Source organism: Mugil cephalus, chromosome 5, assembly GCF_022458985.1.
Source record: "Mugil cephalus isolate CIBA_MC_2020 chromosome 5, CIBA_Mcephalus_1.1, whole genome shotgun sequence".
Classification (NCBI taxonomy): domain Eukaryota; kingdom Metazoa; phylum Chordata; class Actinopteri; order Mugiliformes; family Mugilidae; genus Mugil; species Mugil cephalus.
The window spans coordinates 20190604-20213554 of NC_061774.1; the positions used below are offsets into that span (position 1 = coordinate 20190604).

Consider the following 22951-nt stretch of genomic DNA (forward strand, 5'->3'; position numbering starts at 1 on the left):
GCTACTTTTACTGTTAAGATTTTAAGTATTTCTTTTTGTGGATATATGCTTTTACTCCATTGAAACTTTCACTGCAGGAGATGTACTTGTATTGTAACAGAGTAGTTTCACGCAGTGGTATTAGTACTTTGCTTCGGTTATGATTTGAAAACGTCGCCTTTTTTTTCGACTTCTGGGCATGCGCAGCTCCTTCCTCTCTACGGTTGACGTTAAACGACGAGGAGCTGGACGTAATCGACGTGCAACGGCATTCGTTAACGTTATTTTCAGCAGTCTTGTGTATGCAACGCTCATTTGGTGAGTAAATATTTTACCCTTGTTTAGACCGTTTTCTTTCTGTCAGTAAGCGCCATATTTTTCGTGTTTGCTAGTAACGATGCGTGTAGTAATGTTAGCTCTAGCTAGCTCAGAGCTTTAGGGCTCTGCGCTAGCAGATGGAACTAATCCACAATGAGAAAATGGGAAATACCAGGCTACAGAGGATGTTGAATGTACAAATTTCCCATGCGTTGAATAAAAATTATTTAGTTGAGAGCTAAATGTAATGTAATGTAATGTGGCCCTCCATTCAGAGGGGGCGCTAGTGCGCCACCGCTAAACTACATAGGACAAGAAGAAGAAGGTGTTTTGTTTCCCGCCAAAGTTGAGGAATCCACCGTTTGGGAAGAGGCCACATTGATTAAGTAAATTCATAAAAATAATATAATAATGAATATGTTCGCGTTCATTTAGTGATATATGACAGACAAACAGGCTCTTGTTTGTGTATGTGAGCTGTTAGTCCTTAAGTCAGCCTCCTGTTGGGATTTTTATGAGCTAAGCAACAGTGGCCATTCAGGTTTAGGTTCAGCGAATATGAGTGTTTTATTTATTTTTGCCACCTGTCGTGGCAGCGTCGCACTGATTTTCTGATCTTTGTGTTGAGTCAGTGTCAGAGGTGAAGTTCGGTTCATTCGGCTTCAGTCATTAGCCTTGTTGTTAACTTTAGCCACTGGCTATTGCACTCGAATTTACCTATTCATTCAGATGAAGTTCTCCTGCATGAAGACGTAGCATAGCTGATACAACTCTACAGTTTACCTTGAAGCTAATCCTGCTTTTGATTTGTTTGCGGTCTTTATTTAATTATTTAAGACAGTCCACTGAGTCAATGCACAAATCCATTTGTATAATATTCATTTTCAGTTTTATTTATATAGTGTCAATAACAATACGAAACGTCTCAAGACGCTTTACAAAAAACAGCCTGAATCCTCCAGAGCAAGCCTTAAGATATTCATAGAATTCATAGATTCATTTACCTGTATATATGGTTTCACCTGCACATAAAATATTGTCCATGTGCTCTAAAAACAACCTGTACCATACCTCTTATATACCACACTTTTCATGCTACACTTACAACTTTTCTTTTAGCACAAGATGCTAAACTGCATTTTGCTGCTCTGTACCTGTACATGTGTAATGACAATAAACTTGAATCTAATCTTAATTCTGACTGAATTTCCTTCCAGATCTCCTCCTATTCTTTTTGATCAAAGCACTTTTCTTCATTTTTCTTATTTACCGCTCATGCACGTAGCGTCACGTCCTGTTTAATTTGGAGTCAGTGCTCAGTGGTAAGGAAATAAATTCTCAGTATCCATACCAAAGGTTCATGCATATTTTATTCAAGAGTAAAAAAGTGGATCGTCCCATGGGGCATGCTTACAGTGTTAGTGACTGGGGAGTCAAAACAGAAAGAGATAGATTGAGAAACAAGAGAAAGTCAGAAAGAAGGAGAGAGAGAGATTGAGAGAGAGAAAGAGAAAGAAAGAGTCAGAACCGTGGCACAATTTCTATGGCACAGGGTCTCCCAGGGGGGTTCACCTCTCCCAAAGAAGCACAAGATCAACCAAGGAGCAACGCAACATGAAGAGCAACCAGCAGAGAGAGAGCTTAAATATTAAGAATAATGTCCATAATAAATAGAATCATAATAATCATAGAATCATAAATATCATCAAATAACAAGAGGAATCATCAAGAATTATGATCAGAGAGAGAGTACACTTTTTTTTTCCTTTAAGTGGTGACGGCAACACACCGGCTCTTCTGTTAAAATGTGTCTGCTGCTTTTTGCCTCGAAACAGCGCAAATTTTAACCATGCAATCATGCTTTTGGCTGCCTGAATGCCTGTGCCTTTGTATATAGTATGGTCATTCATCAATGCTAGTTTAATATTTGTTTATCGTTATTCATATTTGTCATTTAAAAACAACTCCTGTACATCGACAAAGAAGAGAGGAGAGAACGTGGACTTTGACACTTTGAATAGAAGCGTACCGTCATTCTGTACAGCGTCGAAAAAGAAAACCGGAAAACACAGGTCGTGAAAATAAGAAAAAGAAAGAAGAAGAAGAAGAAAAAAAAAAGAAAACGTGAAATTGAACGGAACAAAATATAACACAAAATGAATACAAAAAGAAAAAAATAAATAAATAAAATCAAACATTATGTACAAAAGAAATGATTTCATTATACCTCAGTTCATTTATATTAGCCAGAAAAACAAGAAGAATTTTTTTTTCCTACCATAGTGAAACACAGAGCACAAATATAATCTTCACATTATTTATCAAAGAACTTAACTCTGCATGCACTGATGCGTTAATATAAATGCTTTACAAAGACCTTTTTTTTCTTCTGACTTCTTCTTGTTGTCATGGCTGCTGCCTTTCGCCAGAAGAGTCAGTTTCCTCTGTGTAATATCATTTCCTGCTTTTTAGGCCATCGCTGCTGTTTCGGTAGCAGACAGCAACACGGGAAGAAAGGAGGATGTAGAAAGAGAATGGATAGAGTATGACTTCACATTTCAACTCCCGCCCACCCCCCCCCCCCCCCCCCCCCCCCCCAACACCCCGACTCCCTAACATACATAAAGGATCCTGCTTCTGTTATACTGCATCTCGCATCCTTGTGACCGTACGCGTCGGATGTGCAATAAAACCTCTCTATGTATCCTATTTACACAATTAGGGAGAAACGCTTCGAATGTGATCCGAGCCCAGTTTCAAGCCTTTCCCGAGAGCTAACTGGCCACGGACCAGATTTATCTTTTTATTTTAATTTTTTTTGGGGGGGGGGGGGGTTGTGTGGGGGTCCTCCACTTGACATCAAGTAGAGAATGCGTGCAGTGTAGTGCTACAAAAGCAAATGTGGGGGGGGGTGATCTCCTCTGCAGAAGAAAAGGACAGCGAGGGCTCAGATTAGACTGCAGCTGAGACGACGTCGGCACATCTCTCGCCCGACCACACACCCCGAAGTTATTCTCACCGTCGCCTGGCTGATGGCGACGTCTGCTCGAGTTTGCAAACAAAAAAAAAAAAAAAACACTTTTTTCCAAATATGACCACACTGACACTTACATGTTGAAGCGTGTGCACGCAAGTACGCACGCACGCGTCCACAACTCTAGAAAATCAACCTACGTTTGGTTCCACTTCCTGTTTTGGGATGCACATAACAATGCACACATATCTCAAATGCCCCTGCTCCTAACCGCCCCCGTCCCCCGTCCCAGAGCAAACTGCACGACCCCATCCACCCCGCCCCCAGACGACACACACACACACACACACACACACCACCGACACAGGCACGTCATGCTGACACCGTCAACCCACTGGTGATCCCCCGACACACACGCGTTGGAACAGCAGCTCCTCCTGTTTTGCATGGGGAGGTGTTTTTTTTTTGGAGTTTCTTTTCCCGTCGTTGTGCAGGTACATGGGAGTTGTAGTTCTCTAAATAGGGCCGATCAGTTCAGTGAAGAGCTTCAGCCTTTGGTGGTAAAGTCCGGGGTACGCTCATGCCTTTACATAACAGCTGAGGGCAACGGGAAAGGGTTAGGTAATTGTGTGTGTGTGTGTGTGTGCGCATGTATGTGTGTGGTTGCATGTGTGTGCGCGTGTCTAATGCGTGTAGGAAATACTGTGTTTTTTGTGTGTGAGATGCGTTTCTTTCCTGTGTATATATGCCTATGTACACGTATCTATAAATATGGTACCAGATCAGAGTTGTAACTGCAGGTATGTGTCTGGGCTTGTGGGAGTGTGCGTCCATCACTGTATATTGCTGTTGGTGTCGGTCCCATTGGGCTCGCCCATGTTCATGCGGCCCATCGACAGGCCCACGCTGTTGACGGCGTCGCGCCGCGGCGGCATCCTCTCGTTGATCCGGTCCAGACCTTTGGCCTCCTCGAAGCTGCTGATCCGATGCTGCGGGGAGAAGCCTCGGATGGCTGCGGAGAAAGGGCAGGCAGGCAGGCACGCACAGACGCACAAACACGCAGACACGAGCATACATACACGCACACAGAATTAATATATAACACGTAACGTTTAGTATAAACCTTGTGTATCCAAACCCACAGGAGATTTGTTGCAAAACATTTTTAAAAAAATTAATGTACACATTTGTAATCCTTTAATTTGTAGGAACATTTAAATAATTGTCTAAGACATTTTGAGTTTGGATAAACAAAGTTTTGTCGCACATTCACGGCTCTTACACAAGTACCCCAAATACACATTCGCCAGTATACGTCGTTTGTCCGAATGCTGAGCTAGGATTAACGTGACAGTCAGTGCAACCTGGCCATTGATCCTAGATCAGTAGTCTGAGACACCTGCTAGAAAAGTCATTATAAAAACACACAATATGGAACAAAGCACAGCTGCACAGAAGCGGTCATTTATAAGTCCTAAACCAAACCAAGTGTTTGACAGTCAGCCATTTGTTCAAAACATTATAAATGAGCATATTATAGTTTTTTTTTTTGTTTTTTGTTTTTTTAATTTTTTAATTCTAATCCTTATTTTGTCACACTTTTATTTTGAAATATGAACATCCACCCTCAGCGTTATTTCTTAAAAGGGCACTCCACTGATTCCAGATTAACACTGGACTCTAAAAATACATTTATCATTTCAGGAAATACAGTTTGAGTCATGACCGATACAGAAAATGTGAAAATGCGCGCATCGGTAGCTGTTAGTTGCATAAAGACTGGTTCCGGTTTGAGTGAAACAACACGCCGCCCATAAATGTAGTAAAGGCTTCCACTAACGCTCGCTAATTGACACGCTCTGCGTTGACAGTGTGTGATTTTCCAGGAAATGCTGTGGCTGGTGTTGATGAGTCAGTTCCACCGTCTTGAAGGAAAAGGCGTTTTTTTTGCTGGTTCGAGGACTGAAACGTTCCTTTAATGCAAGTTCCAAATGGGAGGAGAAGAGGAAAAGGCGTGGACGCACTGAAACACTGAAACAGTTTAATGATGCCTAAAGCTGAATGTGAAAATGTACTCACTGTGTCATTCGCACATTATTCAAAGGTGGTATTACTCCCGACTGCTAGTTTAATTATTGGAATATCCTAAATGGGCGACTTTTGCATTGACATGTAAGAGAAATCTGACCCAAACTTCTTCATTTTATATGAGTTCTACATTAATTCTCAGCATTTATCCACCTTAAAGCACTGCATCCTTATGTACGATAATACACTCCATCCGATTCTGATCAATAATGCAACAAATGCACGGTAATGTGGCCGTGTTGTGAACATTTTTATTAGTATTTGCAGTTAATGTGGTTCATCGCTTCTTCTTGTGCTGATTGACAAACCATTTTATGGCGCATTACAGCCGCCGCCTAATTTGGGATTTGGTCTCATTTTAAGGTGGTTAATTTTTAATGCTGCTGTTACTGTATTTCACTATTATAGGCTTTAGTTTCCTTTTAAAATTATGCTTTTCAAGCAACCCCTTCTTCCCCTTCCATGTAACATTAAATCCCTATTTTTTAAAAAATATTTTACATTCATGATCATGAGCTGCGTGAACACTTAAAATCACTCAAAATACGTTTATTTCAAAGCCCCTGACAGTAAAAAAAACCCTAACATTTCCCAACTGGTGGTGCTGGCGCAGCCACGCTTAGCGTGATGCTAAATCACTGGAGCACCCATTTTAAATGAGATGCAAAGTAACCCATTAGGGCTAATTGTGTTTATCATCAGAGACTATTTCACTAAAACAAGCCACAACATTTGAAATCGGTTCAGCCGGGGTCTCTGTGTCAACAGATGCTCCCGCACCAAACGCGAGGAGGGTCCGTCTGGAAGGGGCCGACGCTTTTGAACAACGGCAACTGTCACATTACCTTTGCGCACATGCTCACAAATACAGTACGCCACTGTATTACAACAGCGGACATGAAAATACAGAATCAGACTGCGTGACAGAAATACGTAACACGGGAGGTAAACCCATAATTTATTTGCGTGAACAAATTATGGACTGTGCTTCAGCTAAGCCAAAGACAGCGCTAACACTACGAACACAAAGGTTCACAGGTAACTAAAGCGTGCAGACTGACTGAGCCTGTGTACACCGACTATGAAACTCTAAACACAAACTTCCATGGCCACAATCTGTTCAGTAGCACAGAGGAACCTGGACTCAGTCTGTGATTGTAATTGCTGATCAATTAAAAAGTGTCAAATCGATATTGTCTCGTTATGAAGGTAATTCGTGGTAAAATGTTCCAACTTTTCTGCGGCCTTCCTCAGCAAGTGTCTCACGCCCACATGACACGACACAGACTCTACCTCACGTCACCCGCTACCAGCAGACGTAAAGGCCGCGTGACCGTTTGCTGAAGGAGGCTGGGAGCTCCATGAAAAGTTGTGTCTTTACCACAGACTTTTTTTTTTTGTAAAAGTGCTCACAGGTGACTCGTGCTCTGCCTTAGCTCGTACAGAAACTGACTGATTGCTGCATGTTCATCCTCCACAGAACTACATGGAAACATAAAGAAAGGACTGTAACACTGTCGTCTGCAGGGGTTCGAGTGACCCTGCCAACCTTTACGACAACACCCACTCCCACCCACCCACACACAGACACGGCCCCGCTCTTCTTCTTGTTGGTGTGTGAGAACAAAACGTTGTGTGTGTGTTGCATCTCAGCAGGTACATAAATAAATGTGTGTGTGTGTGTTTCTACAGGAAGTGAGAAGTTCGAGTGGCGTTTTTTTTCCAAGGGGAGGAAAGAAAAAACAAGTTTGTGTACGTTTGTGTGTCTTAATGTGGTGGCTTTAGCGTGCAGCGGTTTAAGGCTTTTGTTGTGAGCGCTGATGCAGTTAGAAGAGCCCAGTGCATCATGAGTAAAAATAAATAAATAAATAAAAAATCTATGACCTTATGAGCATGGGTGGCTGAGAGCGCAGCCATGCTGCACGCACACATACACACACACACACACACATGTGCACACACACAGCGCGCACACACACACACAATGAAATGAGTGGAGTTTTACCTTCCGGGTCCTTAACTGTCTCGATAGCTTCTATGGCCTCAATGGTAGCTGAAGGATGGGCAAAAGAAGAGAAAGAAAGGAGGACAGGAAGAGAGAGAAGATGACAGAGTCCAAGAGAGAAGATGAGGTACAAAGGAAGAAGAAGGAGGAGAAGGAAAACGGAGTGAAGGCTGAAACATGCTTCTGTGCAGATATGTATTAACATCTTTGCTTCAGGACGCAAAGAAGGAATGTATGGGTGACCGTAGCTCGTAGAGGAGATCTCAGTTAACTGAATGCTGTCAAACAAAACATGGGTCGGTCTCGTCAATACTGATCCAACACAGTTAAACCACAAAAGAAGCTATGAAAAATATGAAGCAGGCTAAGGACTAACTTTATATATCAGTACAGATATTTGATCGACGTCCCAAAACATAATAAGAGGCTTAAAGTTAGCCTGTGTGCTAGGACATGTGCTCTCACTAGCTAGGTTTACATGGAGACTTTTTTTTCTTATTCCGAGTGAAGGTTTCAGGTCGGCTGTTCACATATGAGGTGATCTATTTATTTTAATTTTAAATTTACCACTACTTTTAATCAGAACGGCCGTAAAACGTCCCGTTCTTCTTCTTCTTCTTCTTTTGCAATGACGGTTGGCAAACAACTCTCAGGTGCATTGTCGCCACCTACTGAAATGGAGTGTGGATCTGGATGATCTAAATCCTACAGAATAATCCCGTGACTGAATGACTAATCAGCATGGTAGTTGCTATTGTTCTTACATTTTTAGTCTTAAAGCAACAAGCTTGATTCAGGAAAGTTTGTGGGCTCATATCCACCTTTGTGTTAGCCTCATCGTAGCCGGCCTTCAAGGTTTTCCCGCGGTTCCAAAACTGTTCCACGGTTCGGTCTATCCTGGACCTTTTTACAGTAGTAAAAGAGTAGTAAAACAGTCCGATGTTTCTATTTTTTCTGCCGTCTAAGCATGTGATAATGTTTAGCTCTTTCACAGTTGTTATTAAAAATTAGCTGTACGCGGCGCCGCAGACCAGTTGAGGAAACGTAATTGCGCATTTACGTCAACACAGAGCAGAACGGAGCCCGACTTCATTCCGACACATGACTTTCGATCGATGTGGGGGGAGGAATATTGAAATTTCAATCGGTTTGTACTTCTAAACTGATCGTAATCGGAATATTTGGCTCCATGTAAACACAGCTACTGTCTGCGGCCGGAGAAGACTCAGAGCTCAACTCTGCGCTATTAAAACAAAAGCAGAAATGCCACGTTCCAGTTTGGTACATGTCAGCCATACACTGGTGCGTTTTTTTAACATCCATTACAGTTTGCAGAGGGTGCAGGATGCGTGATGGTGCAGGTTTGCAGGCGTGTTTCAGGGGGGGCATGTTTCAGGCTTTTAAACAGGTGAGGCTCTCAGAGCAGCACTGAGGCCGTGGCAGGTTCAGAGGGCGCCTGGTGTTAGCAGCAGCTGCTGTGAGCTCAACACGCACACATGCACGCACAATTTAACGATACGTCTTGTTGTCTGTCTGCAAGTTTTTTTTTTTATTTTCTCTCAAGAAACTCAAATCTCCCTCCCTTTCACACACATACACACACACACCCAGCAGGCTGTTAGTATCCTCAGCGCTGGTGAAGTGAGGTGGATAGAGTGAGTGAGGCAGAAGGATGACAGGAAAGAAACAGTAATAACGGAGGAGATAGAAGGCAGGCAGGAAGGAACGGGGCGATGCTCCACAGCAGCATATTTAAAACTGACTGTGTGCTCCTTGTGTTTTTTTTCTTTCTTTAAATATCTGCCTTTTGAAGGTGTGCTCGGGGGTTTTGACTCGGACCGTGTAATCCTGCGAGTGCGTGAAACACTCACCGCTCTGCAGGGTCTGTTTGCCCCCGGACAGAACTCCGCTGGGCAACATGCCCGTAGGCGTCAGCCCCTTCAGGGTCAGGACGTTCTCACTCTCCTCCCTGAGAGACAGACAGACATTAGGTGTGTATATGTGTGTGGGACAGATGTGCATGGATAAAAAAGAGAGAAGAGGTGATAAAGAGAGAATTACAGAGAATTACACACTTCCCCACACTGCGCACCTGCGAGCCCAGTTTAAAAATGAGGATCTGGTGACAGAAGATTTCTGCAGAAGGTGCACTGTAAAAAGTCAGCAGCTCAATGAGGTATCCTGGCTTAACATAATGAGTTAACCCTTTAAAGCCTCGGCGTGTTTGAATTACCGTAACTCACAGTGGTTTGCTCAGTCGACAAAATTCAAAGTGTGGCTGAACACTGGGGAGTTTTTGTCTGGGAGACCTTCGTGACATCTCAAGCGTGTAACTAACTTTGTTTTTACCAAAAATTCCTCCAAACTCTCCTCTCTCCCTGGGTCGCTCCCCAACCCGCTGCCAACAGCACCGATGCGTCATCATTACCGTAATGGCAGCTTTTTTTTTTTTCTTTCCAGAAAGTGCAACTTCCCAGTTTGTCCATCGGTGAATTACAGTGAGAATTATAATAACGCAAGCTTTTTTTTTTTATATATGTGCACGCAGATGTTCAAGTCTTAGAGGTTTAAGAAATTACAACTTAATTTAATTATTTTTTGGTATTCCAACTTGACAATATGAGTTTCACAAAGGTAACTGGATCTATTAATGGCCCGTAAAAATAGTACTTGAAATTTTTATCTTGATCTGATGAGGGACTAATAATCATGCAGATTATGTTTAAAGCTCATAAGAATACATTGCCAATCTGATCTGAAAGATCTGAAAAAAATACAAAGCAGCTATGATTTAAAAGAAACAGATCTTTATAAAAAAACAAAAAAAAGGACTAAACTTTGTGTTTCTGTGAACGGAAGTCATTGTAAGTTATTGTAAACTAAATGCCAAAATGTGGCCATATAAGAGCCCACAGATGGATCCCCAATAAACCTACAAATACAGTCAATACACACACACAGGTATAGACGGATCTCGACCCACCGTAGAACAGAGAACATTTTCGCCATCTTCCCAATGGCTCGGATCTTGTTCTTGATGACCTCTTTTCTCGCGGCTGCTGCACTCGCTGTAACAGAATCCACCACAAACTCATGAAACTCTTCTCTGTAATGACCGACTAAACTTTAAATCTGGTTTAAATCTGTAACATCAGCGACAGGGATTTCCGTACCGTCGAAGATCTCTTCTCCGTCGTTCATGAGTTCATCGTCGGAGCAGATACTCAGAACATTGACCAGCATCTCAGTCACTGCAGGGACACAAGCACGTACTCAGTCTGTAATCCTGTCAAGTTGTCCACATTTTTACACTATATTTGAATACCTGAATCATTTTAAATGCATGAAACGAGTCTTTCTTTAAAAGTCGAAAGTCATGAACCAAGACATATAAACCAGTGGTTCCCAACCTGGGGTCCGTGGCCCCCAAGGAGGTCGTCAGAGAACACAGGGGGGTGCGCCAAAACGTGTCTGATCAGAGCTCAACATCAGTTTTTAACCAGTATTGGGTGTGTCTACCTACATAGGGCTTAAATTATTCTGGCACTTTCATCACAAATTAAAAAAAAAGATCAACACTTAGAAAAAAAATAAATAAAAAATGTTGATGCAGGTTCAATGGAATGAAGGTAACGAAAGTAAGCTTTCCCTCTCCAAACTGACATCACTAGCCTATTAGATGTAGGGTGTGTCTTGGAAAGCATGACTGAGATTCAGCTGATGCTGCATTCAAGACAACTTGGGGAAAAATGAGCTCAGAAATTACTGCTTCAAAAATAATATTCTAATATATAAAACATACTCTAATGTTCAGCAAATTGTGACAGTACACCAAACTTATTTTTCCTCCTCTGAGTTAACCTGTAACGTGTACGCTATGATATGGGAAGTCTGAAATTTCGAGTTGGAACATAGAATATCTGAGTTTTCATGAAGGCATCATCTAAGCCTGATGTGGAAAAGATGAAGAGTAAAGTTATGAAGCTAAGAGAATGTTTCTTAACTGCAAACAAAGGACTTAAAAGTAGCAAAAATAATAATAACTGATATTAAATGTTAGAATGTAGATTTTGCAATTTAGAGTTGTTGTTTTTTTTTTTTAAAAGTTCAGGCTGTACGGGAAAAAAGTAGGGGACCACTGATGTAGACAATCCAGTGAATTCTGTTGTATATAAACTCTGGGAGCAACACATTCTCTTTGGGCTTTTAGGGATTTGTTCCCACAAATGAAACGCTCTGATTTTAAAGTTTAAACTGTAAATATTACTAATCTGTCTGAGCTGGAGCCACAAAATCCACCGTCAAAAGTCATCACGGCCTCTCTGAACGCAGCTCGTGACGCTTCCGTTGTAGCGTTCGGTGTGTGTGTTACCCTTTTCTCCCACGAAAGGCAGCGACCATGTGAAGACGTCCATGAAGTTGGGCAGCCAGTAGGGATGAGGAGAGCAGTTGAACTGGCGGATGTTCATCACGTTGTTCTCATATTTCAGCACCGCCGCTGCGCAAACACAAACAAATAATAAGTCTTTTTTTCATTTTTGTTCAGATTAGACACGACAGCATGTTGCAGTTTTCCCCGTTAAGTCTTAAGGAATGATTGTTTTAGGGAAAACACACCGAGTCTAAAACGAGTGGACGCTTCTTTAACTTTTTGTGTTTGTGTGCTGTCAGACCTTTGTTGTTGTAGACATCCAGGTAGTTAGGAGCAGAGAAGATGGTGATGAGGGAGGGGAAGCCTGTGGTCTGACTCTTCCTGTACATGCGGTACCTGAGAAAACAGACAAACAAGCCGCCCACGTTACAGCCACTCAAAGAGGACACCGCGTTACGGAGGAAAACCGAGGCTTTCGCTTCAGAGGTCTTTAAACCAGACAGGGACAAGTTCAAGGCCAGACAGAAACACTCTTAAAAGAAGAAAAAAAACAACACAAAACAAGTAGAACAGAAATAGAGCAGCATCTCTGGCATGGCGGAGAAAATGATTAGATTTTTTTTTGTTTTTTTTTGTGCCACATCTATTGATTTAGTCACAATAAAAACACGTCTGGGTGCAATTATTTCCACGCATGCAAAGAAACTAACGAGGTTACATGCGAAAATGAATCTGCGCGCGCATACGCAACGACAAACACGGCCTCTGCCAGTCAGGTTCTCACAATTATAAACTAATTTCAAATACATTTCAGTCCGTCTGCATCACAGACGTATTAATTTGGCAGCACGGCGGAGACGGTCGGCTTTTTAAATATTACATTTTATATTTCCTTTTTACTCTGCTGGGAAGATTTATGAGGCTCATCTTTGTCCCATTGTTTGTCCGTAGCAGGCCACCGTACGCTACACCGAGTCAGGCCGGGAGCCAGTCGAGAAAAGGCACATTAATGGCTCTGTACCAAACTGTCTCCTGATTGGTCTGTTTTTCACAGCTGAGCCACGATGTCACAGACCGGATACTGTAGCTTACACATCACATACATTCAATTACAAATATATATATACTGTTACATAACTATTAGATTAACAGGAAATAAGAAATAGGCACCGTGTGACGGTGTGCACCACTAAATTATAGACTTTTTTTTGCATCCATGCTAATAGCATTTACACCGATCAGCCGTAACATTATGACCTGAATTTGTGCTGTTTTTCATGTTTTTTGAGTTGCTCCTAATCTGTTTTTGTGTCTGTATCAGGGTGTACATGGTGGGGTTTTGCCTGACACACGTCTAAGTAACATCCACACCAGTGAACGCCACGATGTTGCGGCTGATCCGTGCATTTAGCCGCTTTTCTTGACTTCGCACGTGGAAGCGTCATTCAGTTTTAAATGCACAGTTTTCCCATCCACGGACTCATGTTGTTTTTTGCACAGGTTACAAAAGCCGTCGCCATCCCTCCACAGTTGCACTAAGACCTCGGGGCCACTAACCAGACTTCCCATCTGCATGACAGACAAAACACCGTTAATGGGTTGAAACGGAACGGCCCTCGCCACAGACACTAACACTCGGAACAGCGCTGCCTTAATTGCTGCATTATATCTAGAGGAGGATTTTGAGTGAGGTAACAGATGCCGGGAGTGGATTTGTGGGTCAGAAAACATTATTTTATTTGGACTAGTAGTTCAAACCCTGCGTGGCTCTTTGGCTTCCTGTGCGGTTTTCACAGTTAACCCGAAATTTGTGTTGCACCTGTCAGTGCTCTCAGTCAGACAAACTCTAACGACGCTAATAACGCAATCGGTTTAAGGGTGACAGGAGGAAAAATTGGGAACCCTCTTTTCATGTAATGCGCCAATTCGCGGACAAAGAAAAAAAAAAAAAAGGAGGAAACAACTCACAAACACAAAATGTCAAGGTGAGCCATTAAATTAAATGGTGCTCCCATTTAAGCCGAGAGGAGGTCTGAGCCTCGACAGCCAGTCAGCTTACCCGGCATCCTGTGCTTCGTGCGCTCTGATGATTGACAGCAGGTTGTTGGTCTGTAAGAACTCGCACACCGCAGGATAACTGGGGGTGCACAAAGAGAGACAGACAAGAAGTGAGAGGCAGCGCAAATGCATTTAAAGCAGAATAAAAACAAAACAAAAAAGACACATTTAACATAGCAAAAATGTCGTATGTTATTATGTCACAGCTGAAAACCGTAAAACAGATGGAAGTATTTAAAGTCTTGAGGTGGGTGACGAGGAGGCCTCTCGTTTTCTGGTTTAATGTACGAGTGACACCAGCAGGGGGCATAAGTGAGGACGGGGCCTGGGGCTCGGGGGGAGGGGGCTGCCTCGGTGCTGTGGGGGCCGGGTGTACACTAGTTAGTCGATGGATGCTGTGTCTACTAAACATAGAAAATCAGTGTATCCGCCACAGAGAAACATGTCACAACAGCGACTTCTAAACTCAAGGAGCGCAAACATGACAGCGCCGATCTGTCTCCCCCAGCTGCAGCTCCTCGTCTTTTACGTTCCTCCATCTTTTAATTTCTTTTTCTTCAACCTTTCATCTTCTCCTTGCCATCTCCATCACCACCCTCCTCCTCCTCTTCCTCCTCCTCCCCGTCCTCCTCCTCCTCCTATGTTGCTCTCCCTCTTCCTTCTCTCACTGTATCTTAATATCACTCCATATCTGGCAGGAGTAGCCTGTCGTCATAGCAACAGAACCGTGCAGTCTCCCTGGGGATTGTGGGATATCGTTTCATGCTGAAACGGATGGATGTGTTTGTGAATGTGCTGTGTTTATGTGTTCGCTCGTACACTCGTCTGTAAGTGTGTGTGTGTGTGTTTGTGTGTGTGTGTTCGAACTAGCCAACATTTTCCGTCTCTTGTACAAATCCCAGCGATTGTTAGTGGATCTCGGATGTGCGGCAAAGCATCTCTCCTCCTTCTCTATTCTCATCACAGATGTCCCAGACCGTAGCCGGAGGTCCACCTAAAACTTATTAGATTCCTGATTTGGAGACGAGAGTCACCTCGTCCGTCGCCTCAAGTCCCGGCGCCCGCAGGACGACCAGATCATTAAAACACATCGAAAAACGCATTTTCTGTCGAAGGATATTGTTCCCGCTGTGTAATTATCTATATTGTCTCTGAATATTGCATTCGCTCCGGCCTGTTCTCTGCGCTCCCAAACAAGTGCGGGGATCTGCCGCTTGCGTCAAGGTTACCGGACTATATTCATTCCCATTCATGTTGGTTTTTATGCCTTATGTAACATTTTGCGTTTGCTGGCTGTGGACAGACGGAGACACGTCGTCCTCCTTTACCTGTAGAAATAGGAGCATCCTCTGACTGTGTTGTGGCCAAAGTACTCCTGGGTCTTCTCGTTGCCGAAGTCTTCCAGGGGGTCGGCCCACAACAGGTCGCACATGGGCCCGAACGCCGGGGGCTCCTTGAACCGGTCCAACTAGGACACGGGCAGAAACATATGAGCTTACAGAAACACACAAAAATCTCACACATGGAGGCATAAACTCACGCACAAGTATCCATAAACACATCATTTGTGTGTATATGTGTATATATATATATATATCTAAAAAAAACACACACATTATTCAGTCATACAAAGCACCCAGAAGCACATACAGTACAAATGAGAGGAGAAAGAAAGCAAACACACACACACACACACACACACACTGTCAGAGCAGAGCATCTCCATGGCAACCCTCACCACACAGGAGGGAGAAGATGTCACACCAGCAGATTCACCATGGAAACACTGCCATTAGACGAGGAAGTGTGTGTTCTCATGTCTCTGTGTTCATGCGTGTGCCTTTGTATGCGTACATACAGGCCTAATTTCCTATCTGTCCTACACAGAGCAGAGGACGAGCTCTTACGAAGAAGCGCAAGTTGGTGCACGTTCGTGGCCGCTCGCAACCATGCGCTGTTGCATTGGATGGTATAAACTATCCAAGTTTTGCTTTAGGCTTTAGGCTCATTATTTTGCCCACTCAAAGATTTAAAAAAGACCTTTTGGTAATCAGAAATGCAAAAGCCCTGAAACTTAAAATCACATATTAATTTGGGGTTACTTCCAAAATCAACAGGTCAATCATCATATTTAGTCCATAACTAAATCTAACTATCTGAATCAAAAAAGTGACGATTAAATTGACTTATTAAATTTAATATGTGATACAGAAGTATCTTTGTACCACCACATGTCAGCGAAAGTTAAATGTTACAAAAAGCTGATCGTTACCGTTTCCTCAGCTAATTATAATTTAGATTTATTTTCTCTACTGTGACTAGATTTTAACTACGGCTCGATACGGTTTCACACAGATATAATTTCAGTCATCTAAAACTGTCAAACCCGAGTGTGATGCTTGGTTTTTAGACTTTAGACACACGTCATTCATCCATAAGGGAACTTGCTCGGTCGCAGCAAACGCAGTTGCACATGAAAAACACCAGTAAAAATAAAATAAATAAAATAAAATAAGGAGTAAATTGACAATATTTGCATATGTACACATGTACAAGATATAGAGACAGAAGTAAATATATACTGTAGGATAAATAAGGCGTGATAAATTGCATTAACACTAATTGTTGCGGGATAGGCTCTTCTTATAGAAGATGAGTTGTTTGTTACAGAAAGGTGAGTTGTTGTACAGCTAGACAGGGTATGAATGAAGTCCTGTAGCATTCACTGTAGGAGCGGACCTAGATAAGTGTCGGAGAATGAGCTCCTTTATAGCCTAATACTCTCTGATTGTAATTTAAAAAGCTATATTTTATACACATTTATTGCATAATATTTTTATTTAGTGTGAGAAGTGGAAGAATCAATTCACAAATATGCACAGAAGACGCTGCATTTTTTCTTAATGGGGCTGCATGCGCTGCACATGTGTGTGTGTGTGTGTGTGTCGTACCTTCTTGATGTCGTCCAGCGTGTGGATCTCCGGTGAAAGCCCCCCATGCACACACAGGAACTGCTGGTTCATCAGGGCTGCCAGGGGCAGGCAATCAAACGCCTCCATGCAGGAGTCGTACACCTGTTCTGAGTACTTGATCTTACCTGGGGGGTTTAAAAGGAGCAGGAGGAGGGAGGGAGGGAGGGAGGGAGGGAGGGGGGAGAAAAATAAATTTCAAGACTTGAAACAACTTGACTTGTTTTGCCTTTTGCAAATGTACAGTCAGTCCCTGTCACTGGCAGCGCGGCGTATCGCACACAAACACACACGGCAACAAGGAATGCAGAGAACAAACAGACGGGCGGCCTTTGGCTCGGACACATCTGAAGAGCTCAGGCATCTGGGAGCTTCAAACAGACTCCACTGAAAACGTCATTTAGTTCACGTTGAGTGTGAAGGTGCTAATTTGTGCACCATGTGACCTGCTTCTCTCGATTTCTCCACAATAGCCCCCATATTACAGGGCGTGTTGTGTGATTGCAGGCGACGTATATGTATATATATATATTTATATATATGCAAAGTATCCAGTTCCTCCAGTTTCCAGTGAACGAAATCTGACCCAAATATGAGCGCGAAGAAGCCGCGATTTTACTCAATCAAACGCCCGCTTTGATTTGGCAGCCGTATCAATAACTGCATCCGGCACGCAGCAGCTTTTAAAGTTCACACACGGGCGAATCACAATACATCTGACACAAAACAATATCACAGGATTAAAATAGCCGAAAGGAGATCGGAAGGAGAGACAGAAAAAGAAGAAGAAGATGAGAGGAGGTTGGATTTTAGACAAGAGCCAGCAGGGGGGGAGGAGGAGGAGGAGGAGGAGAGAGAGGAAAAAGAAAAACGAATGATAATTTCTTAAAGAGAGAAGGAGAGAGAGTGATGGGAGGAGACAGGAGAAGTGGGGGGAGGAAGGAGACGACGGAGGAGGGAAGGAAGGAGACGGGAGAGGACATGAAAGCGACACGCACACGAATCAAAGGAGGTATTGAGGAGTACCAGCGTACAGTAGCCAGCATTTCTATGTGTGTGTGTGACAGCGAGCAGTGTGTTTGTCAACCTCTCCATCTGCCTTGTGTAGAGCAAGAGCTCATTATTGCCAGTCCACCAGTTGTCAGCTCCCTCCACACACACACACACACACACACAATCAAACATTTATGAAGACACTTGCACGTATGCTGTCACACTACATGCTCCGGTACACGCTTGACGTTGACACACACACACACACAGATACACGTTCGCACAGCAGATGGTAATTGAGGGCGACCACTATTCGCCACGAGCACCAGGGGAAATTAGCTTCCTCGTCCCTTGGCCAATCAGACACGGAGGAGCAAGTCCCTGAGCCAATCATTAAGGGCCAAATTAATTTGCTGCTAATCACCCACTCTCGGACAGGACGCCGAAACTCAGCGCGCGGAGGAGTCAAAGAGAGACGAAGGGGGGGGAGGGAGGACGGGATTGAAGATGAAGGGAGGAAGAAAATAAAAAGGATGGCAGAGCAGGAACAGGAAGGAGGGCTACAACTTGCCAGGGTACAGAAAAAGAAGAGAGGAGATCCAGCAGAAAATCCACGGCTAAGTGGCTGAAACGCTGTGATGTGAAGGGATGGAAGAGGGTGTAATTGTTTTAGCAAGTCAAACGTGTGAGGGACGGACAGGGAGGCATTCTTTAAAATCGGCACGTCAGGATAACTAGCATTTAACCCACGATGCTAAGGCGGCATTACTTCCAAGGCCATGGAGCGGTTCATTAGCCAGCTACATTTTGCAGGGCGACAGCCGAAGCAGGCGAGCGGGGCTACTTTGAATAAAAATTACTGTCAGATCATATATTTTTTCTTGCCCACGTACTGGATAATACTTGGGCTTCTTGTTCATGTATGTAGTTGCACGTCAGTACATGGCAATTGAGTGTTGTTGCTACATTTCGTGATGAATTTGTGAATGACTTGACAAGAAAGAAAGGAGAGGGAGGTTTAAAAAAACAACAAACAAACAAAAACAAAGAAGAAAACTCACATTCTTGTTTGAAGGTGAAATATTCTGTCAGATGTCTACATTCATGGTTTCCCCGCAGAAGAAAGAGCGTCTTTGGGTAGAGGATTTTCAGTGACCACAGGTACAACACGCACTAAATGTTCACCACATCAGAGAAAGAGGGAATGATTAGAGCTCAGCGATTACAACTTTCCAATAAAACAACAACAACAAAAAAAAGGCAGGTTAATATCAGGGTATGGCGTACATTTATAAACTATAAGAAGCTATTTGTGTGCTAAGCTAAGCTAAGTACTTCTAAAGGAGGCTACACACAAAATAGGGCTGGGCGGTATACTGGTTCACATCGAATATTTTTTTCGTTATGATATGATTTTTTTAATATACAAGCATATTGGTGTATTTGATTAAACAGTGTTTGGAACAGTTTGCCGCGAGTCACCGTTTCAGACCGGACCATTTTCAATGTAGCGCTTCAAAATACGCATAGTGGTGTGGTGAAGATGGAAGGTGCCGTGCTTATTTGTTTGTTTTTAGGGTGACCAGACGTCCCTGATTTCTGGGGACAGTCCCCGTTTTGGATGACCTGTCCCCCGCGGCTAAAGCCGTCCCCAACTATGTCCCAAATTTTAGCTTTTTATGAATGAGGGGGAAAAAATGTTGCGCGCAGACTACAGTTATTACGGTAGCTGGTCGAGCTGCTATTGACATTTCAGACATAGCATTTTAATTTTAATAAATATGTCAAAATAAATTAAACTGTAATTGTCCTTGTTTCTTCATTTCACATTTAATTCTTTTTTTCATGACCCTGGATTTCCACATCAGCAGACAGTGCTAACACGGGGCCATGCAAACCTGTTTTACTACAATATTTACTCATCATCACAGAAAAATAGTCCATCTTTAGTAAATTTAGTGCATTATTTCTCTCTCAACTAGTAGAGAATGTTGTGATTATGCATGAAAAAAAAAAAAATACTGTGACATACATTTTTGGTCATACCGCCCAGCTCTAACACAAAATACACTTTGCTTTCCAGCAGTTATTTCGTTTTCAGTTCACTTCAATATTAAGGAATTCCTTCCCTGACTGAGCGGGAAGTGAGCTGATCCATACGCCGCTCTAAAGATAGATGCAAACAGGATTTTGACATCCCCCACATCAGAGCGCGTTGATTGAGTTAACAGGGGGAGAAAAAAAAAACGGGCTGAAAGCAGCTGTGGCTGTCACCTTACCAACATGTTAAACCTACAAACGGCCGCGGGGACGTTCACCTTCACCCAGTATCATCCCTGGGCTGCATTAAATCCCCCCCACCCCCTCTGCTTACGTGCCCTTGAAATGTGTTGGGGAAGGTGGCCTAAATATCGCTCCCTCTGCTCCAAACTCTCTCCGTGTCAGTGACATGTCCCATATGCCGCGGCGACTCGACAAGCCAAGACATTCACGTGCCCGTGTTTATTACGGATTCGAGTCACGCCGCTGATCTGTGGCGCATTTCTGCCACATGAAGTAATACGTCTATTGCACTCACGTCAGTGTTTTTTTTTTTTTTTTTTTTTAAGAGTCAAATGTCCAGAAAGGCCTCTGGGTAGTACCCACTCAGGTTCCATACATATTTCAGTAAGCAGCATATTAAACAGGTGGTGGTGAACCTTGAATCATTCCCTATTGGAAAGCTACTAAATCTGTATGGTGAATGGAAGCTGATTTTAATGACAAGGGCTCCGTGAATTTTAAATTGCATTGCCTCAGCGTATGTACATTGTCAACACAATGTCAGTACTAATCTACACTACATTTACGATGCATTAAATGCAGCACAGTGTTGTTAACTGTATACCTCAGTAGTGATTCAAAACTTGCCCCAGGAAAAACGTGTAAGACTCTCGAGGGCGTATACACCACACTTTCTTTGCTTTGTTTGACCGAATGCATCCATAAAAATGAGTCCGAGGCAACGGTCCATCCTCACCTCGATGCTGAAATAGCCCCTGTCCACGTAGTCCCCTAGGAAGAGGTAGCGTGTGTTGGCAGGAGAGCCTCCCACTTCAAACAGCTTCATCAGGTCGAAGAACTGGCCGTGGATGTCTCCACACACTGTGGAAACAGCACGCAGGGATGTTACAACGCGTCAAGAGGGCGCGCGCGCTTTCCGGGCTCCCACGTGTTCAAGTTAACAAATGCGAGGCCATCTTTTGCTTCACTGGCTCCATATGGCCCTGATTTGCATCTGCAGAGGTATATCTGTCCTGTCTGCTGATCTAGAAACATCACTCATGCAGTGGTGATGAAAAAACAAAAAATAAATAAATAAATAAATAAAACAGGTGTTCTGAAAAAAAAAAACCCTTTATGAATCTACTTCAAACATGTTGAGGTCTCTGGAAGACAGACGAAAGTATACGCACGCTTTGAGAATCCTGTTTAAATACTATTAAATACCTGCCAGCAAAAGAAAAACCCACAGTACAATTTATTATCAAGAAAAATCTTATCAAATATCCTGATTTTGGAGTTTTAATTAGTCTTTGACTGTTAGTTTTAGCACAATTTGCAAAATGGAAATTGTAATTTTTTAACATTTTCTGGACTTAAAGCATGTAGAACATAAATTAATACTATAAATCCTGTAGCTTTCATCTAAAAGCGCCAGTTTCTGCACTGCTTATGCAGACTTTGTTCTCCATCTTCATATGAATCTAACTTAGTTCTGTGAGTCCAGGGCGATCAGATTTTTGTGGTTTTCATGGCGGATCCTCCTACTGACTGATTACACGCACACACACTTTTCATACTCTTGGCTGCGGTGACCACAATCTTTCCACGTATTTGTTCCAAGTAGTCAGGAGTATCAGGCTGCTGAACGAAACGCCTCACAATTTTTTTTTTTTGAAAGACTTCAGGACTGTTTGTCGGTGCGATCTGCCAGCGTACATCTTACCATCCGCCTCCCTCACCATCTGCCTGGCCTCTCCTTTCACTTTGAGTTGATGTCATAGTTCCCCTCTGCAGCCATTTTTTCGCGATGGCCGTTTTGCATCTGTCTGGCCGGATACGTCTGTCTGTCTGTCTGTCTGTCCCTCCATCTGCTCGCCACGTTTAATGTCTGTTTTTTGTGCCTACTCAGAGGCGTTCGCTTTAATTTGACCTGGGAATTGGGAATGCAAAATAGCATGAGTGAAATTGAACTGTACCTGTCTGCCTTCTCAGACCTGTCCTGGGATTCTCGCCGAAGCCTTCGTGTGACATCCTAAAAGCCTGTCAGCTCAAATTTTTAGCCACCCGACTGCCCGCCTGTTTGCTGGGTTGTCTCAGAGCCGCCATCAAGGAGTTAAAATGTCTCTCAATATCTCCTCTCTCCACTTAAATCAACACTTTTTTTTTTTTTTGCTAAACATTTTATCTCAGAAATTCATGAGCTGACCACAAATTCTCTCTGGTGTGTGTTTCTGTGGAAGTATCAATATGCCGCTCGCTGGGAACGAACGGGTTCGAGAACCTCTGCACTAAGCTGCTTATGATCGACTGTCTCTCCATCTGCCTGTCTGTCGGCCCTCGTCCCCGGGGATCTGTACCTGTGAAAGCTGAGCGATGTTCCCACACTGCGTGGGCACGGCGGCCCACACAGAATTATCTCACCGCTCGCATTTGCATAAACGCAGACAAGCACGCACACACACACACACGCTAACGGATGCATAGGTGCACCAACCGAGCAGGAGTCAGAAAGGTTGCGAGCGTCTGAGTCTGCCCGCCTGCTTGTCTGTCTTCCGTCTCATTGTCTCAGAAATTTGTTTTCCATTTTGTTCTCCATCGATCTCGATCTCCCACTCCTCCTCCTCCTCCTCCTCCTCCTCCTCCCCCTGACATTCTCCTCAGTTCATACGTTTCCCTGGCAGGGGAATACACGCACGCATTACAAAACCAGCGGCTGCCATTGTGAGGTGCGTAACCGCGAATTGGTTCTCGCAGCGAAGTGCGACCGAACAACAGTTCATATTAGAACGGTGGCAGATACATATGGCAGATTAATGAATCGATGAATGGATTCTGATGAACGCATAATTACTGATCTTTCTGCCGTTTGCTCCACGGCTCTCGTTTCCCTGATCCTGGATCCTTTTTTTCTGTCATTCATGCACAAATTT

At 43.3% G+C, this 22951-nt stretch overlaps 1 protein-coding gene across 3 annotated transcripts in view; it reads right to left on the minus strand.

Annotated features, from left to right (window-relative positions):
• Positions 1-1649: 1649 nt before the first annotated feature.
• The window catches only part of ppp3cb (protein phosphatase 3, catalytic subunit, beta isozyme), a 36622-nt gene continuing 15320 nt past the window's right edge, over positions 1650-22951 (minus strand). For 2 of the 3 annotated variants that reach the window (XM_047585292.1, XM_047585293.1), the window contains exons 3-14: positions 20776-20900; positions 18818-18929; positions 16746-16891; positions 15123-15262; positions 13796-13873; positions 12038-12132; positions 11737-11862; positions 10538-10615; positions 10348-10432; positions 9236-9333; positions 7365-7412; positions 1650-4283 (exon numbers count right to left, since the gene is read on the minus strand). In XM_047585292.1, coding sequence (XP_047441248.1) covers positions 4105-4283; positions 7365-7412; positions 9236-9333; positions 10348-10432; positions 10538-10615; positions 11737-11862; positions 12038-12132; positions 13796-13873; positions 15123-15262; positions 16746-16891; positions 18818-18929; positions 20776-20900 — 1310 coding nt within the window. In that variant the 3' untranslated portion in view covers positions 1650-4104. The remainder of the gene's footprint in view (positions 4284-7364; positions 7413-9235; positions 9334-10347; positions 10433-10537; positions 10616-11736; positions 11863-12037; positions 12133-13795; positions 13874-15122; positions 15263-16745; positions 16892-18817; positions 18930-20775; positions 20901-22951) is intronic. The other variant, XM_047585294.1, reaches the window with a different exon arrangement.